We start from the raw sequence: 22,677 nt of genomic DNA on the forward strand, positions 1-22,677 counted from the left end.
AGAATATTAGGGTTAGTCCTCGCATACCATCCGAGAGATTAGGGTTAGTGACTCGCTCTTTTAGATTAATTAAGAAATTCAGTTGCTTCTGTATTTTTTCTAGATCTTAATTCAGCTTCATTGGCATTTCGTTGGTTTGTTTACATGAAAAAATGGCTAAGTATGAAAGAAATGACACTAAGCATGCACCGCACACGCTTCGTTGACAATTATTTTTTTGTTGATTTTTCAATGAATAAACAATATTCATTAATTTTTATCAGAGAACGCGGTTTAAAACTTCATTTAAAAACAAAGTTTTAAACTAAACTTTTAACCGTAGAATTCGATTTTGGGGTCAAAAAGGCCAAAAACCTCATACTTTTTATTTTTTTTGATCGCTCACGCGATTTTCTATATACTGAAGTCACCTACGACGACACTATAGTTTAGCGCGATTTTCTGGGGACTGGTAAAGTCGTTCCCATCCTGAATAATAAAAAAGGAAAAGTAACTAATTTAATCTGGATAGAAATCTGACTTTACTTTTTTCTTCAAGCTGTTAAAAATCAAACCCACTTTTTCATCCAAAAAGCATTCATTAAATATTTATTATATTAATTAATCATTAAGAATTTCGTATGTTCACAGTGTTATCAAATTTTCAGTTGACAGATTTGATAAACAAAGACTTAAGAGGGATACAATTTGATAGGCACAGAACTTTGGATCAGCCAATGAAAAAGTGGGCTATGTTCTAAGTAAGATGATATTAAGTAAAATTCTAGTGATCAAGAAGGGGGCTCAGGCGCTTCGCTCTCTCTTCCCCTTCTTAATCTCTAAAATTTTACTTGATATGATCTAACTATTTCTTAAAATTCTCTACAGTAAACTTGTTTAGTATGACCATGGATACAGTGAATTGATGGATATAGTGAAGTTTTTTGCAATATATTGAACTTGGATAAGTGAATATATGGTTTTAGCAAACTGATTTTGTGTTCATTAGAAGTTAAAAATAATGAAATTTATTTTTTTGTAAAGAATTTTCAAAGATCTAATTTTTTTGTTCAAATTGAACTGACATAATTTTGTGAGTATTTATTTTTGAAACTCAAATCTTTTAAAAACCTTTGAACTCCAAAGTAAATTTTGTATTTTATACTTCCCTAAATACATTTGGTAGACACACTTGAAGGAAAAAAAACTATATTATGAATTCACTATTTATAAGGAAATTGTTATACAGGTACAACAAATTACGGAATTAGCAAAGTAAATTTGCATGTCCCCAGAACTTTGCTATAACTAGTTTTACTGATTATCTTAGTATCTCTCTTAAATCAAACTATTATTCCAGATGCCCTGTTTAGTCTTGGTGAGGAGGAGTTGGGTAGTCTTGCCAAGAGAAGTTCAGGCGAAAAGGTAAATTTCAATAAAGTTTGCAACAGGAAGGAGATTTTAATTTACTCCACTCAGAGTTACTTGGGTGTTTTTAACCCTCAAGTATTGATAGAAAACTTGAATATATTTTTCTGTGTAGTTTGATCAGAGTTTGATGAACATCATTAACAATCTCATCCAAAGGACTTTGAACAAGAAGACAGACTTTTCAAATATACAGTTGAACTTCAGTATCTCGAACATGGATATCTCTAATACCATGGATATGCCAAAGTGATTTTGAAGTCCCAAGTGCTTATTTTTTAGATATTTTACCCTGGATATCTCGATCCTTGGATATCTTGAAGTAATTTATTGGTCTCGTGAAGTTTGAGATAACGAGGTTTGACTGTATATCTAAATGATTATAAAATTTTAAACCATGAAAGAAATGTGTAAGTAAAGTCATAAATGCTTGTGAAATAAAAAGGTTGTCTATGGAACAAGTTATTCTTAAATTCATTGTATTTTATGTTTCTTTAAAGTATATATATCAGATTAATTCTTTCTTATCTGCTTACCTCCTAAGCTGAACATTTTGATGACTACTTTGTTGTCAGGTACGGGTGATACCTCTACATCTGCAGAAGTTATTTGCTCGGCTCCTGATGTCAGATAGACAGAGTGTGTCCACGATAGAACTGACCGATAGCTTTGGCTGGACCAATAATGAGGTAATTTAACAGACAGACTGTGTCCACTATAGAACTGACTGACAGCTTTGGCTGGACAAATAATGAGGTAATTTAACAGACAGACAATGTCCACTATAGAACTGACTGACAGCTTTGGCTGGACCAATAGTGAGGTAATTTAACAGTCATACAATGTCCACTATAGAACTTACTGTTAGTTTTGGTTGGACCAATAATGAGGTAATTTAACAGACAGAGTGTGTCCACTGTAGAACTGGGCCATAGCTTTGGCTGGACCAATAATGAGGTAATTTAACAGAGTGTGTCCACAGTAGAACTGACTGATAGCTTTGGCTGGACCAATAATGAGGTAATTTAACAGACAGACAATGTCCACGATAGAACTGACTGATACATGTAGTTTTGTCTGGACCAATAATGAGGTAATTTAACAGACAGACTGTGTCCACTATAGAACTGGGCGATAGCTTTGGCTGGACTAATAGTGATGTAAAGAAATGAATAGAGGAGTGAATGTTAGGGCATATTTATCAAGGGTTATCAATAAGTGGTGCATACTTATGAGATTGTTGTGGAAAGGGAGATAACTTGTGGTTGTATTTTTATCTGTAACTTAATTTGCTGTGACACTATTATTTGAATTTCATAGTCTAACTTCGGTAAACTTGAAGATATTTGACAGATGAGAGTCATAATTATTTGATTTGGTGTCAAATTAAATTTTATTCCTTATTAATTTGCCCTTTCTCTTTTGTTTATACAGTGTATTATATATCTCAAACATCGACTTGGTTTTAAATTTCTAATAGAGTTTTATGGATAAAGACAAAAATTCTGCAATTTCAGGAACTTCAGCAGCATGATGTTCAGGAGCTGAACCGGATTCTTTTCAGTGCAATAGAGGACTCTCTGGTAGGGACCTCAGGGAAACACCTCATAAAACAACTGTATCACGGAGCAATAGTCAATCAGGTACATAGAGGTTAAAATCTGTCACCTCATAAAACAACTGTATCATGGAGCAATAGTCAATCAGGTACACACAGGTTAAAATCTGTCACCTCATAAAACAACTGTATCATGGAGCAATAGTCAATCAGGTACACACAGGTTAAAATCTGTCACCTCATAAAACAGCTGTATCATGGAGCAAGAGTCAATCAGGTACATACAGGTTAAAATCTGTCATCTCATAAAACAGCTGTATCACGGAGCAATAGTCAATCACGTACACACAGGTTAAAATCTGTCACCTCTTGAAACAGCTGTTTCATGGAGCAATAGTCAGTCAGGTACACACAGGTTAACATCTGTCACCTCATAAAACAGCTGTATCATGGAGCAATAGTCAATCAGGTACATAAAGGTTAAAATCTGTCACCTCATAAAACAGCTGTATCACGGAGCAATAGTCAATCAGGTACACACAGGTTAAAATCTGTCACCTCTTGAAACAGCTGTATCACGGCGCAAACTGTCACCTCATAAAACAACTGTATCATGGAGCAATCTGTCAGCTCATAAAACAGCTGTATCATGGAGCAATAGTCAGTCAGGTACATACAGGTTAAAATCTGTCACCTCATAAAACAGCTGTATCACGGAGCAATAGTCAGTCAGGTACATACAGGTTAAAATCTGTCACCTCATAAAACAGCTGTATCACGGAGCAATAGTCAGTCAGGTACATACAGGTTAAAATCTGTCACCTCATAAAACAGCTGTATCACGGAGCAATAATCAGTCAGGTACACACGGGTTAACATCTGTCACCTCTTGAAACAGCTGTATCATGGAGCAATAGTCAGTCAGGTACACACAGGTTAAAATCTGTCACCTCATAAAACAGCTGTATCACGGAGCAATAATCAGTCAGGTACACACGGGTTAACATCTGTCACCTCTTGAAACAGCTGTATCATGGAGCAATAGTCAGTCAGGTACACACAGGTTAACATCTGTCACCTCATAAAACAGCTGTATCACGGAGCAATAGTCAGTCAGGTACACACAGGTTAACATCTGTCACCTCATAAAACAACTGTATCATGGAGCAATAGTCAGTCAGGTACACACAGGTTAACATCTGTCACCTCATAAAACAGCTGTATCACAGAGCAATAGTCAGTCAGGTACACACAGGTTAACATCTGTCTCCTCATAAAACAGCTGTATCACGGAACAATCTGTCGGCTCATAAAACAGCTGTATCATGGAGCAATATTCATTCAGGTTCATAAAGTCAAGGCCTCATTATTTCAAACTCAGAGGGGCTGAGAAAAAAATTGAGTTATTCAAGGATTCAAAATATTGAGGTTAAAATACATGTACATGTATATCAAGAAAAAGTATTGGGACTTCCATTACACTTTGAAAAATTCATGGTATGAGAGATTTTAATGTTCAAAACACTGAATTTCAACTTTATATGTCCAAATCAGGATTAAAGCCTTTTTTAAAACTGACAATTGGAAACTAGATACATGTACATATAAAACTGTTTTGTTCAGAAAATATTGTAAGAAATGTATTATATAAAGAGATACAGTACATGTACTGGTAGTGTAATGGATTTAAAACAACATAATCCTTCATTTTTCAGATTGTTTGTTCAGTTTGTGGGAAAATTAGTGAAAGAGAGGTAAAAATTTACTTGTGACCTATTTCTTGACCTTCTTTCATGTAATTTCCTACTTTAAAAAACTAAACCAGGAAATTGAAAACTTAAACATGAAGTAGAATGAAATATACATAACTTGAATTCACAAATTAATCGTTTAATTATTTTAATCTTTGTACACTGAATAAGAGAGATGTGCTATATTTTAGAGTTCAGACTGCAAAATTTTTAAAAAAAAATTATTTCTATTAAAACCAAGTTACGGTAATGTAAATCCTAGGTAAACAGAGATGGAACAGACACTGTTACTGTTAGTAGTTTATCGTTAGATTGATTAGGTTAATTGTGAATTGTGTTGAAACAGGAGGATTTTTTGGACCTGAGTATATCTGTGAGTGGGACTGAGTCTCTGGAAGCAGGCTTACGGAGTTATTATTGTGAAACTGAGACCATGGAGGGGAAAAATCAGTACCGATGTGAAAATTGTAATAAACTGGTGGACGCCAAAAAGGTATGCACTGGTGTTTATCATAGTATGATTAAATTTTTCACCTCTAAGCCTTAATCACATGATACACATATTTACATTTAGGTTTAATACGTATGGAAATCCATGGTATTTATCTTCAGTCGAGATGGTAACTGAGTTACCTGTACATGGAGTATCTTGTTTGCTCCAATACAATTGAAGTGTGCATTTTTACTGCCGAATAGAAATAAAGCTGTAGCATTTTTTTCACAAAAATCTTACAACTATAAAGATAAAAATTATACAGTTCTATAATTTTCTTGTTGTATAAAGATACTTTTTTTCTTTAATAGATTCAAATTAAATAGAATATAAACATTTTTTTGTCCTATTTTAGGTTTATTAGATTCATGTCAGAGAATTGTAGAATTTTGTCTTAGTTGTAAGATACATTATACTTTGTGTAAAGATCCACTGTTTTTGTTTGTATACAGGGAGCCAAGCTTCGCTCACTTCCACAGATTCTGACTTTCTCACTGCTGAGGTTTAGTTTTGATTTGATCAAAATGGACAGATACAAGGTAAAATTGATGTCTTCTTTTGTCTTCTTTAAGATTACAGAACAATATTTCAAGTTAAATACATGTATTTCAAACAAAATGTGTCTCCTTTTGAATATTGACTGATGGATATGCGCATGCAAGCAAATTTATTTGAAAATAAAGAATAATGTAATTTAACTAGGGATGTCAAAATATTTATTTTTCTTAGTCGATTATTCGATTGCATTATTCGAACGATAGTCGAATATTCGGAACATTTTCTGAAAATAAAATTTTATTTCAAACTTCACTGGTACATGACGCATTTATAACTCAAAAACCCTTAATCTATTTAAAAAGTAACAAAAAAAAATTAATGCAGCGTAACGTTGGATAGCAAGATTATATGAAATAAATTTAGAAATCTAATATTCCCAAATTCATGATTTCCCCATCAATCGAATTCATAAATTGGTCTGTACATGCACTTAGTTTTTATTTTAGTTAGCATTCAAAATTTGCTAGTCGATATTTTTTTTAAAGCTTATTGTGAAATAAATTGGGGGGGGGGGGGTAATCTCACACTATCCAAACGCCAGGTGGCTGTTAAATTGATAAGCAGTTAGTTACTGTTTATTCATTTATTGATTGTTCTGGCTATCAAAATGTCCTTAATTATGAACAATTTAAAATGCAAGCAAATTGTTCTAATAATTATCGAAGCGTCAAAACATGTCACATGTTCCTCTCATTTGAGCAATCTTAAAATAAAAGATAATTGGTACATCGTATAAAATCAAGTCCAATTAATTATTTTACAAACAAAGCCCAGATATATATTGATGGTTGATTTATTACAAAAACAACACAAGCAGTAACTGGTAGATAATTAATTCTCGCGGTAGCGAAGCATTTATAATTACTGTACTTTCTATACGCACATGGAAAATCAAGTTTTTTTGGTAGAGGAAAATTATCTTATCAACTGTCTCCGAGGAAAGACGGTTTCTCAATTTTGAAATGAGAATTCCATATCGTTATCATTCTTTTATTGCATTTTTTTAAAATTATAATATTCGAATGTCGTTTCATTATTCGATCGTCGGTCCATTCGACTGACAGTCGAATAGTCTACTATTCGTTGACATCCCTAAATTTAACTGTGTAGAACATGTTGAACAAGATTGCAAATTTCCATACAATTCTGTAAGAGAACATGTATTTTGTAGGAGACAGGAAAATTTGTCTTTCCGACACAACTAGATATGTCTCCTTATGAAGAAAAGGTAAATCTGACTGTACAAATACTGTACATTCATGTCATGCATGTAACATGTGTAAGTCCAACAGTGAACCATAGTTTAAAGAAAGTAATTTTCAAGTAAAATAAGTGCAAATCCTCCAAAAACTAACAAATTGATCTGCTTGTGAAGTGTTTCTTGTAAGGTTTTATATATGGATTTTCATCAATGTCATCATCTTTTAGGTTGTTGTGAATGTTATTTCTTTTTGGATAATTTGGACCTTTATATCTATAATGGTCTGACAGCTCTTGAGTCTCTCTTGGTTATTATACAAAAAGTGATCATTTTTACAGTCGGAAGGTGCAGATCTATATGAATTATTCTCGGTGGTTGTGCATAAAGGAGGGGCCCACGGGGGACATTACACGGCCTACTTACGGGACGTTGACAATCTTGGGGTGTGGTCAGCCCCAGAAGAAGGCAGCATTTCCGTCCTTGGGAGCCCTGAGTCGGGGCAACTCGATGTGATTGAGTGTGACTCCCCAATTGAACTTGTTCAGACCATCCTTAGTCAAGCTCCTGACAAATGTTTGAGTGTTGACAAGCTAGGAGGGGTAAGAGTTTAAAGATGCAGATTTATTGTGTAGTAGAAGATTTGTATTTTGCAGTTTGATAAATAATTTTCCTTTTTTTATCTTTCATTTGTGCTTAAATTTAGGAAATAACAAAGAAAACTGGAGTTTCATGGAATAAGAGATTCAGAAAGCAGTATGGCCCAATTACAAAGGTAATTAATCAAGAATGCACAATCAGGTTGGCCAGCAAGACTTCTGTTCTGATTGACTGAGCTTAACACCTGTCTGATGTCTTTTCTAAATTTTATGTTTTGATTTGGAGTTTCTGTTTGTGTGTTCTTCCTTTTGATCTTAAGTTAATTTCTTTGTTAGATTTGTTAACATAAAATCCAGCACTATGAGCATAGCTCTTGACTTTGATTTTTCAGTTCATTGCAAAGTATGATGATAAGTTCTTCTTTGATCCGTCCTCAAATTCAATCAGTCTGAAACAATATACATCCTCTAGTGTGATGTCATCACAACGGAAGGAGACAGATATTCCCAAGGCTACCAACTTAGAGGGAGACAACCCCAAAAAATCCAGGTATATTTAGATGTACATGTACTTATATTTTTTGTAACTGAAATGGACACATAATTTATATAACTTTTGATTCATGCTCTGTTTCTAAGAATGCAGGCAGTGTACTGTCTTTACGGAGGACTTTTTTGATAAATAAATTTAATCTCTTCCTGTAAAATTCAAAATTTTATCATACTCATAATCACAATATTCAAAAACGCTCAATAGGTTAATAAATCAATAAAGCAGGAGCTGAGTGTATAATAAGTCCTAGTTACCCATCATATCCATGTAAAGAAATGAAACACTTCGTTTATAAATTTGGTTTTTTTAAAAAAAATTTCATGTTACCTAATCTGCTCTATGTATTTTGATTTTATGTTTTGTTCAGGCCCCCCTCACCTCCCCCTCCCTCGGGGTACTGCTGGTTTCACTTTAATGACAGTCACGTACATCCCGTCAGAGAACAAGAACTCCAGAGCACATACTCAGGGAAGTCCAGTGCCTACATGTTGTTTTATAGACGAATTGTCAACCAGTCGTATAATGGTGAGAACTCGTGATTAGTGATTTTCTGTTTAACTTTACTACTAGTTTTGAAAGGGAAAGACACAGTATACCAGTACAGTAAAACCTGCATATAGTGAACATGCTTATAATGAATTGATGCTTATAGCAATGTGATTTTCATTCCTTTTGACTTTAAAATACATGTATATTGAAGAATGAACGTACGAGGGGCATTTCAAAAGTTCTGGCAACTGGTATATAAAATTTTAACTACGTTACGGATTAAAATGAGTCTGATACCACTGTAAAGCTTAGGCAAATATGCATTAGTAGTGACATCATTTTACATTCAAAATGACGTATAGGTCTGCTAAAGTGACGTCATAATTAGGTATACTCTGTATACTGGGCATAAAGATGACTGATAAGGAGAACAATTTTTTTTTTGAGCAAAGAGCGTATTGCATAATTCACTCATTGCTTGGCTTTACGGCAACAGAAATAAAAGCCGATTTAGATGTAGTATATAGAGAGCATGCTCTTTTATATCGAGCAGTAGCAAGATGGGTAGTTCAATTTAAAGAGGGTAGAAATTCAATTGAAGATGACACCCGTTCGGGGCGTCCAGTTTGTGCATATGGCGAAAAAGAAATCGTCGTTGTTCAAAATACGATAGCTGATGATGCTAGATATACAGTTGAGGAAATAGCAGACTTAACTAACATTAATTCTTCAGCAGTTTTTCGTATTTTAAAGGAAAACTTAAAGCTTAGGAGAGCCTGTGCTAGATGGGTGCCGCATCTTCTCTCGGAAGAGCAAAAGCGCATCCGGGTAGAAATGGCTTCACAGTTGCTAACAATTTATGAAGATTGTGACCAAAGGCGAATAAATGAGATTGTAACTGGTGATGAAACATGGATATATTTTTTTGAACCGGAAACTAAGCTCAATAATAAAGTTTGGATCGGTGAAAATGATACAAGGCCTCAAATTGCATGCAGAAACCGGTCTGTCTGGAGAGTAATGTACGCCTTATTTTTTGATTCTAAAGGCTCTATTGCTCAAGTTCCGGTTCCAGAACACAGCAGTGTTACTGGTCAATTTTATGCAGAGAATGTCTTGTCTCAGGTTGTTGAGCACTATAAAACGACCCGACCAACAACTAGTACTAGAGGAATAAAGCTCCTCCATGACAACGCACCTGCCCATAGATCAGAGGTAGTAATCAAATATTTAAAGGAAAATGGTATTGCCGTTTTACCACATCCACCCTACAGACCTGACCTAGCTCCATGCGATTTTTGGTTGAATGCCGTTATAAAAGAAGCCCTCCGAGGACGGCGATTTGAAAGTCGTCATGCAGTCGGAAGTGCCGTATTCCAGTGTATGAAGCGTATACCGAAAGAGGACTATAGGGCGGCATTTTCCACGTGGATTTCAAGACTGAAAAAGTGTGTCCAGGTCAGCAGAGACTATTTTGAGGGATTGATATAATTTAATTAATGATAATGACGCTCATTAATTTACCGCACACCAGTTGCCAGAACTTTTGAAATTCCCCTCGTATATAACAAATTACTCTTATAATGAAGCAAAATTGTCCATCCCTGGCTCTTCATTAAAAGCATATTTAACTGTATGCAATATTAGGTGTTTGATTGACATCTGTTACCCAGAGATTGGTGAGGGCATATAACTGTGGAGTTGTATGTCAGATTCTCAACAGCTCAGACCTTAATATACCATATATATTCTTTTTTCCATGGGTTAAAATTTTATGGAATTACAACTTCTGTTCAATCATGTAACGGGACCAGTGTATTTTAGGGACAAAAATAAGGCAAACCTTTCCCAAAGTACAGGTTCTAACCCTTGTATTTATTTAATTAACTATAGATAGTACTTGGGATTGGAAAGTCTTATTACACTATTGAAGATATGAGCCACACTGGTTGAAATGTATACCCAGGTTCTTTAGTGATTCCTAGATTATGATCAACACCTTGTTTTAAATGAAAAGATTGTAAAGTTTTATAATTTATTATAACAAAGGTGAATATGATTTCAGACTAGTTGATAACAAAAAGTAATTATGGTTCCAAAATATAACTGCTGAATTTAATCAAAATGATTAAATAACAAGATATATGAAAAATAAGAGGGAGGGGGAAGAATGTGACAAAATTTTAAAAATGTATTTATTGCACTAAAGAGCTTCCATACACCCAAGAATGTAGGCCAACGCTAATAATAACACAGGGATAGCCTAAATATATTTATATTACTGAAATAAGGTAAGGGATATCTAATTCTACCCTGAACCAATGAGTGACTCTACTATGGGTAACTACATTCCTAACACTTTGCTATCGAACTTGAAGTTCTTAAAGCACGAACCTTGCCGTTCTTGACCCCTAGCAGAGTGAAGTTAACGAGTTGAGTAGCTCTATTTATAAGTAAAGGAAGCCAATGAAATACTAAAAATAAATGCCTAATATGATTGGCCAGGACTCAGTCTCTTAGCCAATGAAATTACAGAATATATATTACGTTTGGAATGACTGACAATATGGCGGGTACAACGAATTACTTAAAGAAGTGAAAGGTAAACATCTGTAATATCAAAATATTTGCTTTACACGATTTTAAAATGACTTCTGAAGTAAATAAATGTAATATAGACATAATATTTAAACTTTACAGTTGGAAATCTGATATCCTAAAGTCAAAATTGTCACATTCCCCCCTCCTTAAAACAAAAATTACAATTTTTGTACTACAACATTATGACAAATTTTGATATAACTGTTAATGTTTATAACCCCCAACTGGGTACCGGTGATCCCTAGCATTAAAATCATCTGGAAGGTCGAACAACGGCTTTCTAGGTTGGTTCCTCATTCTTTCTTGCCTTGCTTTCTCTTTCTCCTCGTGGTAAATTCTTTTCCTAGGTTTCTTGAATGATCCAGGATCCACGAACTTCGAATTTTCAACAATCTTTCCCGAGATTTGTCCCACTTGTCTTTCCTTATGAGCCCTCTTACAATGTCTAGTGATTTCTGACCTCTTAGCATCTTTGATCTTACATATAGGGCAACTGTATAACATTATCTTCTTTTTATGAAATCTGTTGAAGTGAGGAACGAAGTTGTTTAGGTTCTTGAAATGGTGTCCGCCATTTGGACATCCAGGCACAGGACAGGTCATGCCTCCCTCAGGCCATTCATCTCCTTCCTCATCTTCCTCCAAAAACTCCATCTCCTTCTCGTCAACCTCAAGATTGAGGACATCCTCCATGTTTACTTCTAATTTAAAAGACAAAATTGGGTATTTAACATTTAAATAAAGTGTTTATACTTTTCCCTTAACTCCATTATACTACTTTTAATATATAGAACTGAATTGTGTAATAAGTTAGACATCTATAATCACATGACTTGCTATCTTGTCTACAAAGTCTTGAGTTTAATACACCGGCCGGTATTTACTATCTTGTCTATCACAAAGTTCCTACTGTAATCAAGATATCTAACTTAATAGATGATAATCTAATTCAGAAAACTATAGAGATAATAACTTTGTTCATCTACTGAACCACAAATATATTGTAGCTTCTATCAATGAATCATTATCCATAATTCTGAAGTTAGATGAATTAAACAATAAACAGAGTGTACTGTTCTGACTCCTAGATATTTCTATATGGTCAACTACGGTGTTTCATTATCGTGAAAAGAAAACATCTCTCATTGACTATATCCATTAAAATCAGAATCAGCAATAAGTTTTGAAGCAAAATAATTGGAGCCAAAGGAAAATTATTAACTTAAAGTAAGAGATGTAAAGAATTTTGAAGTTAAATTTTAAAATAATAAGATACCAGCTAATGTGGAAAAATAAACAAATCACTAAATGTTATCAACTAGACATATATCACATCTATTAGTATTTACAAATTAAAATAAAAGATTGGTTCAGGGAGAATAGATATCCCTAGGCTTTATAGCTCTACCAACTCTGGATCTCTTAATTACTGGGCTAGGGTCTTGTAAAGGAGATGAAATTAATTCATCTTCACTAATCAGTTCATTTTCTACAGGGGTAATTTCAAAATCTGAATCTATGTCTACAGGGGGAGTAACTTGTTGTATAATCCAACTGTCTGGAGGGGAAATACCCTCATAAGGTTTCAGGTGATCCACATGTACAACTATACACGAACTGTCTGGTGTTTTCTTAATTCTATAGGTTACCTCTGTAATTTTGTCAATGACTTTATAGGGACCTATCCACCCAAAACCTAATTTTACTCCTGCTGTTGGAGGATACCATCTCCAGACAAAATCATCTTTTGAAAATGTTCTTGGTTTCAAACCCCTATCATAATATTTCTTCTGTTTTACTGCAGCTTGTTCAAGATTCTTATGCACAAAATCATGAGTATCAGTCAAAACACCTTTCAACCATTCTACATATTCACTGGGACAAACTGGATTAGGGGTGTCAGGAGGATTACCTATGATAAGATCTATAGGACTATTATTTTCATGACCGAACATGAGCATATTGGGAGAACACCCAGTACTTTCTTGTATTGATGACCTATATGCCATGAGAACATACGGCAAATTCTCATCCCAATTATTTCTGTTGTCATTTGCATAGCTGGTCAGCATTTGCTGTAAAGTCCTATTAAACCTTTCTACCAACCCATCGGACTGTGGCCTATAAGGTGTAGTCCTTGTTTTTTCTATCCCTAACTTTTGACATAATGTTGAAAAGAGTTCAGACTCAAACTCGCGACCCTGATCAGTATGAATCTGCCTAGGAACTCCGAAAGTACAAATAAACTCAGAGACAATTTTATCCCCAACTGTTAAAGCTTGATGATCAGGAACTGCATATGCCTCAACCCATTTAGTAAAATAGTCACAAAGAACTATAATGTATTCATTTCCATCACTGGTGACTGGGAGGGGACCTACAATATCAACTCCTACCCTATCTAATGGAGCACCTGTAATAGACTGATGAAGAGATGATCTCCCTAATCCTGGACCATTTTTAGCTCTAGCACATGTATTACATTGTGCACACCAGCGTTTGATATCTGATGCCATCCCTGGCCAATACACTCTACGTTTAATGGACCTAAGGGTACGCTCTCTACCTAAATGACCTGCAGTTCTATTATTGTGAAGTTGTTGAAATATTGTCAATCTGATTTCCCTAGGAGCTACAAGCAACAGAACTTCTCTATCATCTGACATTCTCCACTTATAATACAGAATATTATCAATCACTGTCAATGATTCCCATAAACCCCATAATGTTTTTAAGTCTTGGGATGCATCTAGTACAGTGTGACGAGGTGGTTTTGTAATGAAAAGTTCTTTGAACTTAATAATTTCTCTAATTGCAGGTTCTGCTTGTTGCATATTTTTCAGCTCATCATGTGACCAGGTGTGCAACCAATTGGTGTCATTATCATGAAAGGAATCCGAAGTTGTATCTGTTTCATTGTCACTAACGGACTTACTAGAAGCCCTTACAGGAGCTACCCTACCAGTTTCGGATTCAGTATGAGAACCCTTTTGGATAGGTATTGCCCCTTCATAACTATGACTCTCTACATGACAATCTGGGCAATCTTGGCGTTTGCAATAACTGGCAGGTCGACGAGATAAGCTATCTGCATTATTATGTAACCTTCCCGGTCTATGTACTATACTGAAATCGTATGTTTCTAAATTAGAAAGCCATCGAGCCAGCATCCCTTCAGGGTTTTTAAAATTTTTCAGCCAGATTAATGATGCATGGTCGGTCCTAACTGTAAAGTGCCTACCCCACAGAAAATGTCTGTACTGTCTAATGAATGTAATTACTGCTAATAATTCTTTGTATGTTGTACAGTACTTATTCTGATGTTTGTTTAGGGTGCGACTAGCATATGCCACAACTCTCTCTTCACCATTTTGTATTTGAGACAAGACGGCACCTATACCAGTGTTACTAGCATCTGTGTCAAGAATAAACTCTGAATGGTTATCAGGGTATGCCAAAATGGGAGCTGTAGTGAGTAGTTCTTTAAGTTTGTCAAAAGCAGCTTGGTGTACAGGGGTCCATAAAAATTTTGTCCTTTTTCTAGTTAAATATGTCAGAGGGCTAGCAACTGTTGAAAAATCTGGGATGAACCGCCTATAATACCCTGCAAGCCCCAAGAAACTACGCACTTCTGTAGCATTACTAGGTTCTGGCCAAGATTCAATACTGTTGATTTTGTCGGGATCACATTGAATCCCTTGTTCTGAAACAATGTGACCTAAGAAAGAGACCTTTTGTTGAAACAAATCACACTTAGATGGTTTAAGGGTCAAATTTGCTGATCTTAATCTATCAAACACTATTTTCAAATTTTCTACTGCCTGTTCAAAACTGGAACCAAAAACAATGATGTCATCAAGATAACAAAGACATTTTTCCCATCTAAGACCCCTTAAAACTAGTTCCATTAGTCTTTCGTAACAACTAGGGGCATTAGAAATTCCAAAAGGTAGAACTTGGAATTGAAATAAACCCATGTGGGTGGTGAATGCAGTTTTAGGTTTATCTTCCTCTTCCATCTCACATTGCCAATAACCAGAGACAAGATCTAAAGTACTGAACCATGAGGCGCCTGCTAGTGCATCTAATGACTCGTCTATTCTAGGCAAAGGATAGGCATCCTTTTTAGTGACCTTGTTCAACTGCCTATAATCGACACAAAATCTCCATGTCTTATCTTTCTTTTCTACTAACAATAAGGGGGCAGACCATGGACTTTCACTAGGCTCTATGATGTTGTTACCTAACATTTTCTGGATTTCTTTTTCCACTATTTCTCTCTGTGCAAATGGTAACCTACGAGGTGGTATCTTTATAGGTTTGTGGTCTCCAGTATCTATCTTATGCTTGACTAATTTGGTTCTACCGAATTTTCCATCTGGACCAACAAATATGTCCTTATAGGAAACCAGCAAGTCGAACAAAGTTGATTTTTGTTCTTGTGTCAAGCATTTGGAAGATCTATCAAACAAAGATTGCAAATGTTCTGGTAATTCTGGTGAATCAGTAACATCTAACTCACTATTGGTATTTGACTGTACAATATTTACAGGTTGTAAAGAAGCAACAGTAGTATGCTTGTCAAATTTTATTGGCCTGTCTGAGATATTTGCTACACAAAATTGTATATTTTCTGGATTAACCAAGGTTCTTGCAACTAATAGACCTTTCTTGTGTAGAAACTGAAATGGTTCAACTAGATTATTTACAGATGTGTCCTTAACACCTACAGCATAACCTGGTACAATGATTTCACTATCAGGTGGAATGACTACTTTCTTAGACAACTTGACCCTAGTACACACAGGAGTATAGTCTCTTTCTAACTGAACATGTTGTTGATCGGCAAACATCAGTAAGCCTTGTGCAACCTGAATTGTCACATTATGTTGCTCGAGAAAATCCATTCCCAAAATACCCTTGAGGTCATCTACCTCTGCAACAATAAACTCATGACAAAAGCTACCATTTCCAAGGCTAAATTGAAGGTCAACTGTGCCTAAAATGTTCAAACTACCACCATCTGCTGCAGTAAGACTTAAATCTGTTTCTACCAATGCTGGTCTATTCTTCAAAGTCATAAAAACATTTTTGGATAAAATACTAGCCACTGAACCTGTATCAACTAAAAATTTATGTACAACATTCTCTACAGAACAATTGGCCAGTAAACAAGACTTTCCCAGAATATTGATCTTAATATTCTTGCCCTCTTTCCCATTACAACTCTGGGTCACACTATGGGCATCTAGAGCGACCCCTAATTGTTTTCCTGATTTGTCTGTTTGTCTGTCTTTGCAGGTGTAGAAAATTTTGAACCTTTGTGGGGACAATCCTTAGCTATATGCCCTAATTTGTGACAGTTATAGCACTCTGTATATGACATTTTCCCTGAATGTTTCCTTCCCCCTCTATTTGTTCTGTTGATTGATTTAGATAGTTTCTCTACACAAGATTCTAATGTCTTAAACAGTTCATTCAAACTTTTCGACTCAAGTGGAGAGTCTTGTTGATGTTTATTTTGTATGGAATCTGCTTGTTGAGGACCACTGTCTGATTTAGATTGTACTATATTTACACCCTCTACTTTCACTGGTTTTGAGATACTCAACTGAGAACCCTTAACTGCCTCGAATTCGATAGCTAATGATATAGCAGCTTCTAATGACTGAGGATGATGAAAAATGACATGGTCATGAATGGCAGAATTACCTATACCATTGATAAACTGTTCAAGGACATTGATCTCCCTATCCTTATATGTCATATCAGGAAATGCCAAACACCCTAGCCTCCTTAAAGAGTAACCATAGTCAGAAGGACTCTCACCAGGCTTTCTTCTACGTGACCTAAACTCGCACCTATGAGCAATAACTAACTCTTGTGGATTGAACCTTTTGGTCAAAATGGATTTAAGTAAATCATAATCAGACCTCTGTTCAACTGTAAGATCACCTAACAACTTCTGAGCTTCTCCTCTTAAACACATAACTAACTGTTGTCCCTGCTCATGATATGACCACTTATTCCACGAGGAAACTTGTTCAAAATGCACAATAAAGTCTTTCCATTCTACTGATCTACCATCAAACTTATCAGGTTCCTTTTCCTTTCTGATAGGATTGCTATGATCTGACCTATTGACCCTAGATGTGTCTACTGATGCAAATCTATTTGACCTTGTTGAAGGAAGAGAGAGTAGTGTGCCTAACTGTGTAGGTGTAGTCCTAGCTGTTTGACTTGTGCCTATTTGAGTAGTTGTATCTGTTGTAGACTTGAATGCATCTAACTGTGACCTATGTAGTGCTATGGACAACTCTAATTCCTGTTTCTCTAACTCTTTAATTTGTCTCTGTAATGCATCCATATCTGTTTCCCTACTATGTGAAGATGCACCTAAACTTACAGGAGAACCTTGAGTTGAATTCTTAAAAGTGACTTTCTTGTCTACTCTGGTACCATTATCAACAGAAGCACAACCTAACTTGGCACTCTCGTTCTGATTCACTGACTTTCTCTTCTCATACTCATTCTTCACTCTCTCATAGATTGCAGTCAGTTCTTGAAACTCTCTGTCCATCTCTCTCTCATTCATGCTATCAGGCTCTTTTTCAAGGGCTACAAAATCAGGGTAAAGACTATCATCTAATGCTTGATTACGGGCACCTTGAATATGAGTTTTAGGCCTAGCTCCACTATCTTTGGGTGTGGATGTATGGAAGGGAGGTAAAGGTGAAGTCATGGTTTCTGTCTAGAAATCCTGGTCACGGCACCAAAAATGTAACGGGACCAGTGTATTTTAGGGACAAAAATAAGGCAAACCTTTCCCAAAGTACAGGTTCTAACCCTTGTATTTATTTAATTAACTATAGATAGTACTTGGGATTGGAAAGTCTTATTACACTATTGAAGATATGAGCCACACTGGTTGAAATGTATACCCAGGTTCTTTAGTGATTCCTAGATTATGATCAACACCTTGTTTTAAATGAAAAGATTGTAAAGTTTTATAATTTATTATAACAAAGGTGAATATGATTTCAGACTAGTTGATAACAAAAAGTAATTATGGTTCCAAAATATAACTGCTGAATTTAATCAAAATGATTAAATAACAAGATATATGAAAAATAAGAGGGAGGGGGAAGAATGTGACAAAATTTTAAAAATGTATTTATTGCACTAAAGAGCTTCCATACACCCAAGAATGTAGGCCAACGCTAATAATAACACAGGGATAGCCTAAATATATTTATATTACTGAAATAAGGTAAGGGATATCTAATTCTACCCTGAACCAATGAGTGACTCTACTATGGGTAACTACATTCCTAACACTTTGCTATCGAACTTGAAGTTCTTAAAGCACGAACCTTGCCGTTCTTGACCCCTAGCAGAGTGAAGTTAACGAGTTGAGTAGCTCTATTTATAAGTAAAGGAAGCCAATGAAATACTAAAAATAAATGCCTAATATGATTGGCCAGGACTCAGTCTCTTAGCCAATGAAATTACAGAATATATATTACGTTTGGAATGACTGACAATATGGCGGGTACAACGAATTACTTAAAGAAGTGAAAGGTAAACATCTGTAATATCAAAATATTTGCTTTACACGATTTTAAAATGACTTCTGAAGTAAATAAATGTAATATAGACATAATATTTAAACTTTACAGTTGGAAATCTGATATCCTAAAGTCAAAATTGTCACACAAATATACCATATATATTCTTTTTTCCATGGGGTTAAAATTTTATGGAATAACAACTTCTGTTCAATCAATGGGTAGAAAATAGCATGGATTTCTTAGATTTTGTCTTAATTGTACTTCAAGTAAATTTGTAAAAATTTCTGACTGTGTACATAATGTAAATTAATACCACATGGAAAAAAGTAATTCTACAGTAATAGCTTCAGAGTGCTCATGCTGACAGTCAGAGATGAAAAAGAAAGAAGTTACGGTTTGGGCTTTATTGTGCCCTAAAAATTTAATGTTCTTAAAAAGTTATTAAATTGGCTATAACATGAGTTGAGTAGATGAATATGATAAATCATTAAAGAATATGGCATGAAGGAGGACCATTCTTGAAAAATGACATCATTAATTTGGTACATTTCTTAGTTTTATGCAGAAAAGCATCAAAATGACTCATTTCTGTGCTTACTTTCCTTTAGAAAATTAAGTGTCCGCAGCCCTCGCCCACTTCAATTTTTAGATATATTATGTAAAATGCTTTGAAAAATCACATATCTCAAAATCTTTGTGGGCTATGCGTGCACTCTATGTTTTCTGAAAGAAAATTCCACTGAAAATTGATGTTTTCTGCAACTTTAAAGAAAATATGGGAAAATGCACAAGTTCATGACATCACAATTGGCATTTAAGAGGTCATATTAGAAAAACAATTTGTATAATTTTACTGCATGGAATTTCAATAATTCAGAAAGGATGAAGTTTAATTTCTTACATCACTTCTAAATTTTAGAGAAATACAGGGCCAGATTTGTATTGAAACCGTACCTTGTTCTTTGCGACTGACATGCCCATTTTCTTTTTCTTAAAAATTGAACATATTTTCTTAAAATAGTGTAAACTACCAGTATGTGTTCTTTTGATTTAATTTTCAAAATCATTGCAGCTTCATCTGTGAGTGCAGTGCCAGCTTCATTAGTTATGGATGTAATGAAAGAAAATGAGGATCTGCAGAAACAAAGGTAACTTGGGGGAGTACTGATCAAAGGCTACACATAATTGAATAGAAGCTAAACAGGGAATTGTGTTTGTCATCATAAATAGTTTTTTAAAATATGAAACCATGATACTATGTGAATGTTTTCTTCCACTGAATTTTCATATTCTGTATTTGATGAGGAACTAGCAGTAAAAAATATAACTCAAATAACATGTAAATAATGAAATGGAAAAAAAATTCTACAAAACTGAAATTGAACAAAAATGACACTGCTCATAACTGAAATAAATTAAAATCATTATGATAATAAATCTATATGAAGTAACATCTTGAGACATTTAAGGGGGGATTCTTGTCTGGTTTCTGACCAGATGAAATATTCAAAGTATATTTGCTTATATGTTTTATATATTTAGATGTAAGAGATTTAAAAGATCATTTTTTTTCTTTCTGCATCACAATTGTACAACTTTAAATAGAAATGGTAAACTGAGTTTGAAATCTAGTAGGGACTATATTTTTGGTGGAATGGCAGCGTATGAAAATATCTTATTTTCTGCCTCTCAGAATTATTATAGAACAATGAATTTAGTTATAATATTATACACAATCAAGACTTGAAGAAATTTTTAAATGTAAGTTAAATTAATAATAAGTGACTAAAGTTTTAAAATATGTCAAATAAATATGATTTTCCAAACAAACTACAATTATTAGCTCACCTGAGCCGAAGGCTCAAGTGAGCTTTTCTGATCACATTTTGTCCGGCGTCCGTCTGTCTGTCCGTCTGTCTGTCCGTCCGTCTGTCTGTCTGTAAACTTTTCACATTTTTGACTTCTTCTCAAGAACCACAGGGCCAAATTCAACCAAACTTGCCACAAAGTATCCTTGGGTGAAGGGGATTCAAGTTTGTTCAAATGAACGGCCACGCCCTCTTTCAAGGGGAGATAATTAGGAATTAGTGAAAAAATAATGGCATCATTTAAAAATCTTCTTCTCAAGAACCACTGGGCCAGGAAAGATGAAACTTATGTGGAAACATCCTCAGGTAGTGTAGATTCAGGTTTGTTCAAATCATGACCCCCGGGGGTAGGGTGGGGCCACAATGGGGGATCAAAGTTTTACATAGAAATATATAGGAGAATATCATTAAAAATCTTCTTCTTAAGAACAGCAAAGCCATGATTGGTCATATTTATATGGAAGCATCCTCAGGTAGTGTAAATTCAAGTTTGTTCAAATCATGACCCCCGGGGGGTAGGGTGAGGCAACAATGAAGGATCAAAGTTTTACATAGAAATATATAGGAGAATATCTTTAAAAATCTTCCTCTTAAGAACAGGAAGGCCATGATTGGTCATATTTATATGGAAGCATCCTCAGGTAGTGTAGATTCAAGTTTGTTCAAGTCCTGACCCCCGGGGGTAGGGTGGGGCCACAATGAAGGATCAAAGTTTTACATAGAAATATATAGGAAAATATGTTTAAAAATCTTCTTCTTAAGAACAGCAAAGCCATGATTGGTCATATTTATATGGAAGCATCCTCAGGTAGTGTAGAATCAAGTTTGTTCAAATCGTGACCCCCCGGGGATAGGGTGGGGCCACAATGGGGGATCAAAGTTTTACATAGAAATATATAGGAAAATATCTTTAAAAATCTTCTTCTTAAGAACAGTAAAGCCATGATTGGTCATATTTATATGGAAGCATCCTCAGGTAGTGTAGATTCAAGTTTGTTCAAATCATGACCCCCAGGGGTAGGGTGGGGCCACAATGGGGGATCAAAGTTTTACATAGAAATATATAGGAGAATATCATTAAAAATCTTCCTCTTAAGAACAGGAAGGCCATGATTGGTCATATTTATATGGAAGCATCCTCAGGTAGTGTAGATTCAAGTTTGTTTAAGTCCTGACCCCCGGGGGTAGGGTGGGGCCACAATGAAGGATCAAAGTTTTACATAGAAATATATAGGAAAATATGTTTAAAAATCTTCTTCTTAAGAACAGCAAAGCCATGATTGGTCATATTTATATGGAAGCATCCTCAGGTAGTGTAGAATCAAGTTTGTTCAAATCGTGACCCCCGGGGATAGGGTGGGGCCACAATGGGGGATCAAAGTTTTACATAGAAATATATAGGAAAATATCTTTAAAAATCTTCTTCTTAAGAACAGTAAAGCCATGATAGGGTGGGGCCACAATGGGGGATCAAAGTTTTACATAGAAATATATAGGAAAATATCTTTAAAAATCTTCTTCTTAAGAACAGTAAAGCCCCCCCCCCCCCCCCCCCCCCCCCGGTAAACTTTTTTTTTCCTAGCCAATATGCTCAGGTGAGTGACGTGGCCCATGGGCCTCTTGTGTAAGCTTTTAAAAGCTTCAAATCTAAGTACAGGTTTGAGCCAAAAATCCATAAAAAGTGTTTTCGCTCTCTTAGTTAGCAATCAAAACTTTTTGTTTTTATATCATTTTGCATCTTTTTGTGACAACTTTACCATGTGTGAAAATAAGAAAAATTAAATATAGGAAGCATATAAAAATAACTAAAATATCCTAAAAATTTAAGAAATTTAAAATAGAGAAAATTCAAATTAGTCAGTATCCATTTTAGTTAAATTACATGTATTTATGCCAATTTGGTAATATCATCTTATAGAACCTATATGGTAATATCTCTTTATGCAAAAAGAAAAACATTTAATCTTTTGAAATAGAAGTAGGCATCGCATGATTGGCAACAGTTACTGTAATTTTTTATTCTTAATGTCT

General features: G+C 34.9%; 1 protein-coding gene across 2 annotated transcripts in view; it reads left to right on the top strand.

Moving 5' to 3' along the window:
- LOC133188506 (ubiquitin carboxyl-terminal hydrolase 40-like) overlaps window positions 1–22,677 on the top strand; it is a 41,959-nt gene that overhangs the window by 684 nt on the left and 18,598 nt on the right. For both annotated transcript variants that reach the window (XM_061323965.1, XM_061323964.1), the window contains exons 2-13: window positions 1,340–1,404; window positions 1,983–2,096; window positions 2,925–3,050; window positions 4,681–4,719; window positions 5,063–5,209; window positions 5,662–5,748; window positions 6,939–6,995; window positions 7,307–7,567; window positions 7,672–7,740; window positions 7,957–8,114; window positions 8,485–8,642; window positions 19,851–19,926. In XM_061323965.1, coding sequence (XP_061179949.1) covers window positions 1,340–1,404; window positions 1,983–2,096; window positions 2,925–3,050; window positions 4,681–4,719; window positions 5,063–5,209; window positions 5,662–5,748; window positions 6,939–6,995; window positions 7,307–7,567; window positions 7,672–7,740; window positions 7,957–8,114; window positions 8,485–8,642; window positions 19,851–19,926 — 1,357 coding nt within the window. The remainder of the gene's footprint in view (window positions 1–1,339; window positions 1,405–1,982; window positions 2,097–2,924; window positions 3,051–4,680; window positions 4,720–5,062; window positions 5,210–5,661; window positions 5,749–6,938; window positions 6,996–7,306; window positions 7,568–7,671; window positions 7,741–7,956; window positions 8,115–8,484; window positions 8,643–19,850; window positions 19,927–22,677) is intronic.

Source organism: Saccostrea echinata, unplaced genomic scaffold (assembly GCF_033153115.1).
Source record: "Saccostrea echinata isolate AGI-Se365-2 ecotype Australia unplaced genomic scaffold, CSIRO_AGI_Sech_v1 ptg000016l, whole genome shotgun sequence".
Taxonomy (NCBI): Eukaryota; Metazoa; Mollusca; class Bivalvia; order Ostreida; family Ostreidae; genus Saccostrea; species Saccostrea echinata.